Source organism: Macrotis lagotis, chromosome 1 (assembly GCF_037893015.1).
Source record: "Macrotis lagotis isolate mMagLag1 chromosome 1, bilby.v1.9.chrom.fasta, whole genome shotgun sequence".
Lineage (NCBI taxonomy): Eukaryota > Metazoa > Chordata > Mammalia > Peramelemorphia > Peramelidae > Macrotis > Macrotis lagotis.
Window position 1 is genome coordinate 567,648,887 of NC_133658.1, and position 12,353 is coordinate 567,661,239.

General features: G+C 35.3%; 1 protein-coding gene across 2 annotated transcripts in view; it reads right to left on the bottom strand.

Annotated features, from left to right (window-relative positions):
* The window catches only part of LSAMP (limbic system associated membrane protein), an 801,725-nt gene that overhangs the window by 52,014 nt on the left and 737,358 nt on the right, over window positions 1–12,353 (bottom strand). For both annotated transcript variants that reach the window (XM_074214560.1, XM_074214561.1), the window contains exons 5-6: window positions 1,163–1,283; window positions 605–753 (exon numbers count right to left, since the gene is read on the bottom strand). In XM_074214560.1, the coding sequence (XP_074070661.1) occupies window positions 605–753; window positions 1,163–1,283 (270 nt within the window). The remainder of the gene's footprint in view (window positions 1–604; window positions 754–1,162; window positions 1,284–12,353) is intronic.

Sequence of the window (12,353 nt, forward strand, 5' to 3'; positions counted from 1 at the left end):
CCTATATTCCCTAAAGGCATCCACAGAACATAACTTCCCACAGCTACCAATTCAGAAACATGTGCCTACTCTCCCTTCATTTAAGATTTTTCTGTGACATTTCAGTGTTTAATTCCTTAGCCCTCTTTCTTTTACCAGTTAATGCTGAAAAGATCTTATTATTCTATGTCTCCTTTTCTCAGTCAACTTATCCAATCCTCACTGAATGTTTCTTCTCTCATTCACTTTCACCAACTGTTATTTTCCAGGTGCCATGATCCTCCACCCTCTTATGTCTCATTTTTTAAAAGCTACCATCAACTTAAAGAAAAATGTACTCCAACCCTGCTGCTTCAAACAACCTGAATTTAAAACACTAACAACTCACACAATGCTAACACTAAAACTAAACAATTACAGATAAAGAGAGATGCTAGCACATTCACATATGAATATTTCCTTATGGAGAAAGTATGAATACCCCTCCCAGTCACTTATTTTTTGTTTCACCTAAGAGTTTGTTCTGTAAGAGGTGAGGAGCAAATGGTGTATATTTGCTGAGTAGAGAAATTTGTAATGTAATTAATTTCACTGAACTGAGTCCCCTCATCTATGATATACTTACTGAAAAGGATTAGGCTGGCATTTGTGACTCCCAGCTTGTTGGCAGCCACACAGGTGTAGTTGCCATAGTGTTCCTCAGTGACATTGGTCACCATCAAGAGAGACTGGCCCTCGATGCTCTTAATCTCAAGGCCATTGGCGCTGTTTATCCTAAGAATGCAAGAGACAATGTAAATATGAAATGTATATGGCAAAATATCTCATTCTGATTCACATTCATGAGAGCTTTGGAAGAGTGGAAAAGATAGCAGTTTCCATTGAGTACTCTCTAAATCATCTCTATTACATTTTTTATGTAATTTTAATTAGTAGAGTTCTGCCAATGGAGATTAGTTCCAATATAGCTTGATCTCCAGGATAACAAAAGAGGAGAATATGGAGGGAGAACCATGTTCTCAATTTTTGATGGTTGGTTTCTCATTTAATTAGGTCCTCAGACTGAGTCTCGAGATTCCTTTAAAATTATATTCAAAAATGGACCTAATTTGATTTTTTTTCTATAAAAACTTCTGTTTGTCTCCTGGGGCCATGGAGGAATCATGGTGGGAAGAATAAATACCTGGTATCATCTCTGTACCACTCAAAGTCAGGAGCAGGCACTGCGGAGGCCTCACATTTGAGAGAAGCTTGTCGCCCCGTGGTAGCTTCATTGCTCTTGGACTCCGTGATAGTGGGAGGATCTGCAGCATGAAAATAAAACAAAAACAAACAAAAATAAGGTGCTTATTATATTTAGGTCTTTGAAGAAAATTCAATATTTGTTATGGATGTGGATGTGGATAGCAGAATAACAAATGTGATTTTTCCCTGTTTGTTTTTTATACAACCTGTTGTTACATAAACACAAATACATATTATATATTCTATACTATGCTGTAATTTATATGCTATACTATGCAGTTTTGTTTTCCATCTAATTTTACAGATGAGGAAATTAAGGAAAACAGGGTTAAATGACTTTCCCAGGATCACACAGTAAGAGTCTAATACCAGATTTGTACTTAGGAAGATAGATCTTCCTGACTTCAGGCCTGGAACTCTATTGATTCCTAATTGCTTCCAAGAACATCATCAACAATAACAATGAAGATGACAACAGATAGTTAAAAAGAGGGATATTGATGGGACCTGTGATACCATTGAACAGAGAACTCAGATTTGTACTTGCTCTACGATTTATAGTTGTAATCACACAGTCGTTTAAGTCTTTGTCAAAGACAGGACATTTCTGTCTCTTGTACAGGAATAATATATTCACTTTGTGATGTTCTTTTTTTAAAAAAAATAATAAATAATTTTCAATTCTCTTTAATCTATTATGTTCAATTGTCCATTCTTTTTTCAGTGTGAAATTTCTTTGCTAGAATTATCTTTTCTCTTACCTAAAATATCTTATTAACCTCCAAATTAGTATACTTTTTTTCAACGAAGGGTCTGTTTTACTGTAAACATAATAATTTCTAGTGGACATAAAATTTGCCCTATTTTCCTAAACTGGCAAATGTCCATTCTTTTAAGGAGACCTACCTGATTTGATAAAGCAAAATTCTGTTTGGGGAAAGTGGAAAAGTAGGGTATTTTGTTGAAATTAAACTTTTATCCCTTTAGTTTAAGGAATAAATGAATGATTTCTATGCAGGAATGTCACTTTACTTTTTGGGATAAAGAAATAATTTTTACACAAAATATTTCATAGTTTGAGATTTCAACTTCAAAGAAATTGTTCTTGAAAGGTAAAATCAGGGGGTTAGGTGGAACAATAGAGCACCAGCCTAGGAGTCAAGAGTACCTGAGTTCAAATCCGACCTCAGATACTTAGTAATTGTCTAGCTGTGTGACTTTGGGCAAGTGACTTAAAAGCATTCTTTTGCAACCCCCTACCCCCAAAAAGAACTTATTCCTCTGTGTTTATAGCAATAAATAAATAAATAAATGAAGAAATAAATAGAAAAACAAAACAAAACAAAACAAAAAAGAAAGGTCAAATCTCCCCTATCACTTCAAAACCTCCATTTTTTTTTTGTCTTTTCAGAATTATCTTAACATATATTTAAATTATTGATAGAAAGTTTAGTTTGAAAGCAAATTTGGTTAGGTCTCTCCTGACCATTTGTAAATGTATATGTTTAAGAATTTTTAACACATGTTTTAAATATGTGAAGGGATAAGTAAGTGATTTGCAAATTGGGATTGGGTTTCTATTTTAAAATATACTTGCCTCAATAACTGTTGGAGGGGATGTGGGAAAACTGGGACACTAATACACTAATGGTGGTGATGTGAACTGATCTAACAATTCTGGAAAGCAATTTGGAACTATGCCCAAAGGGCAATAAACTATGTATACCCTTTAAACCAGCATATGCCACTACTAGATTTATATATCAAAGAGATCACTTAAAAGTGAAGACACACAAATACAAGAATATTCATAAAAAATCTTTTTTGAGAGGATGCCAATCAATTGGGGAATGGATGAACAAGTTGTGATATATGAATGTAACAGAATATTATTGTTCTTTAAGAAATGATGATCACATAGTTTTCCCGAAAAAATATGGAAGGAGTAACATGGATTGATGTTGAGTGAAGTGAGCAGAACCAGAAAAACATTGTACACTTTACCCTGATTCCCTCAAATTCAGGACCCAACTCGTATCTTGCCACTGGATCCAGATGGTTTTAAAGTAGAAAGTAAGGTTGTTGACTTAGCACAATACCCCTCACTCAGATCCAATTCATGTGCTTGTCATGCTGTCACCTCCCTGATGTCATGGTCTTCTTTGATAATATCATCAAGCTATGCTAGTATCCTTTTGATTGATTGCCCCCTAAAGATTTCTAGAGTTGCTGGCTAGGAAAAAAAAGAGCCCTTGGTACTTTTCACTAGTCTCAATAATCCTGGCACTTTGGTTGCCAGTGCTTAATGAGTTCACATTTTGGTTATTTAATATTTGGCTGGAAATTTGATCTGCCTTCCAGTTCTGCAAATGAATTGCTGTGAGATTGTCTCTCTTTGCACAATCTCCCAATTTACAAAATGAATGTAACTAACAAATTTTGTTCTGTGTCCATGCATTAATGAACTGAGAGAAATGCGGTGGTGGTAGAATGGGGAAATGGTAATGGAACAGTGTCTCAGAGGTTTTAAACTTGCCACTACCATTGTTTCCTGTAATAGCTTGAGCATTCTGTACTTCTTTTTAGTATAACCATGAAACTGCAGATTTTCTTCCATCCTCTTATTATGGGATTAAGGAACTCAGTAATTAAATAGTTATGTGGAAAGGTGAATATAAATATAACCTTTAGACATCCATATACCTATATCTTTATTTAAATGAGAGATGTCAGGTAAGATAGACATGAATACATATTTCAACCCATAGATACATAGATAGACATTAAAATTGAATCTCTTCTCATGACCCAGATAACTATGGTTCCTGCTATCTTGTCCTAAATTTTAGTGTACAAAAGAGTTCACTTTTCCTCTTCTAACATAGTAGGAATATTAGTACACAAGTAGTATTATGGATAACTGAGAACAAATCACTTTAAATATTTTTGAAGTACATGCTGGTACAACAAAAGTTGTTTCTTACTTTTAGTTTTTTGTTTTTGTTTTTCTTTATTTTTAAGTGTAGAACCTGTGTTTTCATTGTTATAGGGAACTCCTGGTGAGAAAAGCTTTCCAACTAATGCAGAGAAACCATTCTTCAACAATAACCAAATCTTAGAGAATATAGATGTTCTTAGAGAGCTTGTTCAAGACTCCAAAGCCAGCATATATCAGAAGAGGGATTTGAAACAAGTCCTCTATCCATTATTTCAGGCCACCTTTCAGTTTTTACAGTGCCTATTCTAAAATGTGCTTATAATGCATTCTGAGAAGATAAAGCTAGGAAAGGTAATTAAATAGTGAAGCATACATATTGTAGTAGAGTTAAAATAAAATTTCTTTCTTAAAATGTAGTTATAATAAGAAATTTTCATAAAATGATGGTTTGAGGTTCATTGTTATTCTTTTTTTGTGACTTTTGGAATAGTTCACTATTATCAGAGGACATTTCCATTTCTCATGCACTTTAAACTCCATCTGGCACCTGAAATTTTAATGAGTTATTTCTATTTCTTATGACCATTAAGATGAATTCTTCAATTAGAATGGATAGGATGCTACTATCAAAGGTTCAGGAGGCAGAATAAAATTCAGTTTAACTTCCCCATTACAAAACTAATCATATGTGAGGAGAGAGTGCTTAAATGACTCTTTCAAATTAAGTCCATAGAAGAAAAAATGCAGTTTCATCTTCCTGTATGAATGGAATGAAGTCTCTCTCTCTGTAAGTGACATGTCAAGTTTGTAATGGATAATTCACTTTACTTGGTTCACAGGAGTATATTGATTGATGGAAAGCTGAGTGTGTAGCTATTTGTCTGAATGCAATCTCCTACTAAGTATAAGCTATTTAGATGAACATAAAACACACCATAAAGTTTCATGTAGCATAATCATAGTAATAATAATGCTGCACCTAGGAATCTTACTGTGTCTTTCCTCTGAATATCTTAAAAGGCTAATCTACCATTTGCACTAGGAGAACACTAGTGAAGTGTGACATTTTTCTTTGTTCTTTTTTTAATGTTGTTTTACTTTTCCAAATACGTTATAAAAGGTTTTTTTTTTTAACATTTATCCATACACTTATGCATATTTCTAAGTTACAAAATTTCTTTCCACCATCCCTTCCTGTAGAGTCCCACTTCTGTACTCTCTTATCTTTCCCAGACAAACCTTGGAGGGACTGAGAGGAGGAAGACAAAGGAGACAAGTACTCCATCAAGATCTACAAGTGCTCTGTTTATTTACCAAAACACCAGTGCTTAAATACCTTTCAATTCTCTCATCCACTCCTACTCCCTTGGCACTTAGTAAGATAAAATTTTAGTGTTCAAGGACACCAGGTGAAGATAATTCACAATACTTCCATACACAATGGTTCCCAACACATCCCACTTCTTGTTTTTGAAACAAAATTATTACATAATGAATGCCACATAAATTGTAAACAAAAGTTCAAAAAAGTATTAAAAATGTCAATTAAACAATAGTAAAAAGCAATATTCCCAAATTCCTTGAAATACCTTTTATCCTCAACTTACACACAAAGATAACAAAAGTTTATCTTTTATCAACCAAAAAAAACCTTTCAAAGTAATCAAATTCAAAACCCAAACTAAAAGGAGTAACTTAATTTAGGTAACATTTAAGTATTTCAGATCGGAATTACATACACACACACACACACACACACACACACACAAACACACAAACACATAAGTTTCGACACTAACAGGAACACAGAAACAACTCTTTTGTATGACATTTATCAAGCTGAGACTGATACTCTGGCCAGTACCAGATCTCAGAATAGAGAAACATTTTCCCACCTCTCCAGGCCAGTAGAGAGATGTAGAATGCCCTATAGATGTCCAAATACACACATACACACATAACAATCAAGACTAATCAAAAGAAATTATAAGCCATAGGCATAAACTTCATTTGAAAGACAAAATCCAAATTTCCCAGTCCCAGAAAAAAAAATCTTCCCCTTTTCTCTTAACTTATTGAACCACAAAGCTTCCCAATCAATAATCTATTGAAAAACAGTCATTGCCCAACCCCCACCTCCTCCCCAAACCAGGAAGAAGGCATGGGGGTCTCTTGATTTCTAAAATAAGTTTTTGGAGGGATATTGTCCTTGTAGAAAAGCCTGCATTCCATCTGAGACATGAGCTTGAGTTTTGAAGTTCCCAAAAAGGAAGATTTCCCTTCTCTCTCCCGGCCTCCCTCTGCAGGCTGTGTGAGGGGCAGAGAATGAGAGAGCATTAGAAATCACTTAAGGGGTGAACACCAGTGCAACCAGGAGTTGCCCCACCTTGGGAACAGCAGCCATCACCCTAACAAACTGTCCAACAGCAGGAGACACTTTCGCTCTCAACACAAGAAGAAAGCAATTCACAGCCCTCTGTGACTGGAGCAAGGATCTCAAACTCAAAGCCTGGGGTCTGTAGATTGAAAAGTGAAACTTGCTGTATTTGTCTTCAGCGTCAGGGTCTGCATCAAAGTCAGGCTCTGCTTTCTGCTTTGGGGTCTTTGGCAATGACAAGAAGTCTCTAAAGTTGCCTGTAGGTTTAGGGTTTGGATAGCTTAATGCTCACAGCACAGTCAGGCTGGCAGCCAAAAGGAGCAGCAAGCAGGTCCTTTGTATCCAGTTCATTGTGCTGGGATGGACTCCTGCTGAGCAAGAAGCTTTATCCCCTGTGGCACTGCCTTAGAGATTCTACTTCCATTGATTCCTCTATGCTGACATCACTTTTGCTGGCTATGGGGCTGACACTGCTTGCTTGAGGAACTTGGTCCCCCTGCTGAACTGTCTCTGAGACTCCACTTCCCAACTCAACAGCAACCCCAATCAGAGAATCTGTGCTAATTCTAAACCCCTAATTGACACAATATATCTCTTCCCCATAATATTGTAGAGAGTCCTTCAACTATGAAAGGAGTGACTGTCCCTGCTTTGTCTTCTTTTCTCCATTTTAAGGGTTGACAAGAAATTTCTGTTTCCTGTCCTACCTCCAATGCCTACTAGGTTAATATCAGCAACCTGCTTAGGCCAAGCTTATGGCCAGTTTTGTGTGGGGAACACAGTCCAATCTGCCCCAGTACCAGTCAAGCCTAGGAAAGTAATTCCTTCTACTTGCATAACACAAAGGTTTTTTTTTTTCCTGAAGAGATTGTAGTTGTAAACATAATTTCATTGTGGTTTCTCTGTTTTGACCCCTTTTTAAACTCACTTTTCTTCCAATTTATACCAGATCTTGAAAAAATATATAACTGAGATATGCATTGTTTCTCATTTATGTAGCTATTATTATCATTAGCATTCATTATTGCAATAGAGAAAATTTCCACACTCACATACTTTACTAAAGGTAAAATGTGAGTATACTCTGGATTAGGTGGAGCCAAAATGATTGCAAACTTCTCATCGATTAATTGTAGAATAGGTACTTTAATAGAAGCATGTGGAGGCACCCAAAATTTCCCAGCACTTTTGACTGTCAATAGTTTGATATGGGTCTACTTGCTGTCAAAGCTGCATAATAGTTTTTCCATTCCATCTCCTGCTGGTCCTGAACTGTCATACCCCATGATTGTTTTTGATGGGCCCCTGGGAGAGGACCCCTTTCTCCATTTAAATTTCCTTGTCTACATTCTGATATCCAATGTCCTGCCTTTTCACACTTTGGGCATGGAGTTTTAGGATGATGTGCCCTGACCTTTCTGGGTTTAGCTCCTTGGGCACTCCAACAATATTTCTTTGAATGTCCAGGTTTTCCACAAACAAAGCAAGTCCATTTCTCTTTATTTCCAATGAGCATATTAGCAAATGCCTCTGTTGTTAATTCTGTATGGTACACCTGAGACCCTACTCCATCACATCTTTGAATCATTTCCTCAATGGTGGCATCCCTTCTTAAGCCAATCATTGATTTCTGACAATCAGCATTTGCATTAGCCCATGCTAATTGTTTTATTAATACATCATTCCTGCTACATCTCCTAAAGTTCTTCCTACTGCCTCCTGTAACTGGGCAAAGAAATCTACAAAAGCCTCATCATTTCTTTGTCTAATAAGTGCAAATGGTTCTTTCTTATCATTTTGTGTTGTAATACGTCCCCAAGCATTCTTTACACAGGTAACAATTCTTTCATATGTCTCTAACCTATAATATAGACAGTCTGCATTGTTGAAAAATTGACTTGTGCCACTTAATTGTTCATAATATGTGGTGGCATTGGAACCTTGTGCATGCCTCAAAGCCATCTGTCTACATTGTTCTATAAACTTTATCATCCAAACAACAGATTAGGTGACAAACAAGCTTTAACTATCTGCTTCCAATTACTAGGTGTTAATATGGAGTATGCAAGAGTATCCAATTGTAGCCGGACAAATGTGATCTTGGCTCGTATTCCCCTAATGCCTTCTTTAAATCTCTGACTGCTTTTATATCCAGTGGCTTATGTCTTTGCCTAAGGTTTCCTGGATTAAAAGGATCTGGCTCCTCAATAACAGGATATGACTGGAACTCAGCTCCTAGATCCATCAAACTGTCTCCCTGATCTTTTGCTTTTTTGATGGCTTTTTTGTACTGCTGATATCTCTTCCCTAGGTGCTGTAGGGCTGATCCTAGGTTTTTCTTGATAATACTTTTTTATTCCTTGTGCCTCAGGCCATGGAGACAAATGCACTTTCACTTTACCTTCCCTTTCCTCCACACTTCCTTGTTTCAATTTCCTTAAAATCAGCTCCATGGTAAACTTTTTACTTTCTCCAGAGTCTTCCACTCTTGAATGTTGCCTGGTTCTCTTTTTTGTATCTGCTAAGTCCTTCTTCTGGACTTTACTCAGATAACAACACCTTTATTGTCCCTGTTTGGGTGCTATTATGTAGAGTCCCACTGCTGGACTCCCTTATCATTCCGAGGCAAACTTTGTAGGGGTGGGAGACAAGGAAGACAAAGGAAACATGTACTCTTTCAAGATCTTCAAGTGCTCCATTTATTTACCAAAACAACAATGCTTAAATACCTTTCCACTCTCTCATCCACTCCCATTCCCATGGCACTTAGTAAGATAAGATTCTGGCATTCAAGGACATCAGGTGAAGATAATTCACAATTCTCCCATACACAACAGTTCTCAATACCTTCCCACCCTCCTCTCCTCAGCAGCAAACAGAGAGGTTAACATTGAACTTATATATTTATGTTAACCATATTTACAGGGTAGCCATTTTTGGTATGAGGAATTAGGTTTAAGGGAAAGAAATGTATAAGTAATATTTTTCTAAAAAGTAAATGTAATGTTCTTCAGATTCTGAAGGATTTTTTTTTGCTTTGTTTTGTTTTTTTTCCTCTGAATGGGGATAGCATTGTCCATAACTGATCTAATATAGTTGTCCTGACTCTCTAAACTGCTGAGAGGAGCTGCATGCATCAGAGTTGATCATCTCACAATGCTGTTATTAATGTGTACATGGTTTTCTTGGATAAGTGTGTCATGTTTTCAAAAGGGGGAGTTTGATTTTTAAAATAAAGGGTGGAAAAAAACTTTTTAAAAATAAAATAAAGGGTAGAAAAAAATCTCTTAATCTCTTTTTTTCTCTCTCTTCTCATATCTTTTCTCTTCTCCTCATCCTCACATTATCCCCAAAGATCTATTATTTTAAGTGCCATAATAAATCTATGATTGTAAAGTACTATCATGGCAACATATTCTATCTGTTTTCTGAGGATTCACCTGGCTTACACACAAAGGTCTAATTGTCATTAGGCTGATGTTTTTGATGATAAATTCTTTGATCATGATACTTCTGAAACCAAGAAAAATAGAAAATGACCCTCAATCCTTCATGTTTCCCATTTTGTTTTGGTACTGACAGAGTGGTGAAAACTTTGGTCAAAAGGATTAAAGAATCAAATAATTGTTTTTCATTCAACATCAATCTAGCTATCAGTATTCTAAACTCGACAGCCAAGTTCAATGCCTGATGAATGGTCATACTACCTGAAGCACAAATGATTATCAACCTTAAACTTGCATTCTATCTATAAACATCACCAGAAGATAAAAGGAATTGATAACGACTAAATGGAATAATGGGTCACAGATTCTCTAAGAGTCAAATCAAAGGAGTTGTTGGAATTGTTTGTACCTTCAAAAATATTTTGTTGCATATTTTGTCATCTCATGATAACATTTGTGTGTGTGTGTGTGGGGGGGGGAAGACCAGCATGAAAATAAATGCAGTATATATAGTAGCATCTGATGCAGACATAGATAGACCCTCCAAAATAAAGCAGAATGAACTTTGATTCTTGGTGACCTCAGTGCAAATTTGGGCATAGGTGAGAGTGGTAAAAATATATATTGGAAGACATTACTCATGAGTAAGGAATAATACTTGTGGATTGGAAAGGAACAATTCTTTTATATCTGAATATTTTTCTAAATGAAAGAATGGGGAAGTTCTAGGCATGGCAAGTATTAAATAACATTTACAAACATGAAATTAATTATATTTTAACAGAGAAAAACCAAATGATTTCTGATGTAGTCACATGTATATAATCAGCTAATAGACTAATTAGGGAAATATTAAAATTAATACAAAGTTAGACGATTGAAATAAAATGAAGACTTGCATACATTTAAAAGAAGACACTTGTTTGATTACACAAAATTATTGACTCTTAAAAATGAGCAATGAATTGAAAAAAAAAGGATATTGATAATGATTATAACAATTACATCTAGAAATTTAAATCAACTCCCATAATGAGCATAACTAAAAGAGCCTAAAATGATCACAATGAACACTGAATGTATTTAATTTTGATAAAGTTGGAAGTCAAGAGGGACACTAATTTGTAAAATCTCACAGAGAAGAATGGTGGAAGATAATAAGCAATATTGCCTCATAAATCAATAAGAAGAAATGTAAAGGGGGAAAACAATTCAAAGTAACCTTACTAAGAGACTCAATCAGGAAAAGTCATTTGGTGGGAATTTAAGAATAGAACTATAAAGAGGACAATAAACAGATGGAAAATGGAAATGATCTATAGAAATTTCTAAAGCAAACATTTTTTTCACCATCAAAGACTGTGGAGTCACTTTATTTGTACTCTTAAAAATTTAGAACAGTCCTGACTATGTTTACAGAAGTGAAAATAGTTCTGAAGAAAAAAAGGTTTGAATTGATTAGATATATACATTTGATATCTATGCTACACAGTTTTGAGGTCACTGGGGAATTGATTCTCAAAGCATCTGAAGGAAAACATAAAGATGTGGATAAGCCTTCAGACCTCTCAGGGTTGTTGGGAGAATCAAATGAGATGATATCTGTAAAGTATTTTGCAAATATTAAACTGCCTTTTAAATGCTATCTAGCTATCATCATCATCATCATCATCATCATCATTCCCTGGGGAAGATAATGTTTTTAAGAAAATAAATAGCTGACACCAATCTGGTGACACCAATCATCAATACTTCCATTGTCAGTTACTGGATCATCACCTACTTCACTGCACTCATGGGTACATTTGATCATTCCTTGGAAGATAAGTAACTGCTTCTTCAATAAAGTATATTTTTCTCAAAAAGTACTTAAATCTGTTTAACTTCATGTGTTTAGTATCCCTACCTTTTTTACCATACTACTTTATATATGAACTCTCATTTCATCTCAACTCCAGACTCAGATCAGAGTTCATCCCTATCTTGTGAGGTCCTTTTGTCTTAGTTTGCACACTGAAGCCTTCCTTCCAATGTATTTCCTATTACACAAGAACTTAATTCTAATGTTTTTCAATTCCTTAAAAATCAAACCTGGCATCTATATCGGTGCTCTATAACCATTCAAATCAGTCAAGATGAGTTAGAGTTGCAGCAACTTATTGATGATTTGTTAAAATTTTTCAACCAATTGCTTTGGTGTCACATAAACTCAGCCTGAAAATGTAATATATTAGAAGAAAGATGATTCTTAAGGGAATCAGTGTCTCATTGTACTTTCTAAATTTTGTTCAGGATTGAAATCAAATTTAGAAGTTGCTTTGAGATAGCACAATAGTTATGAAATATTTCTTACTTGTGATAGTAAATA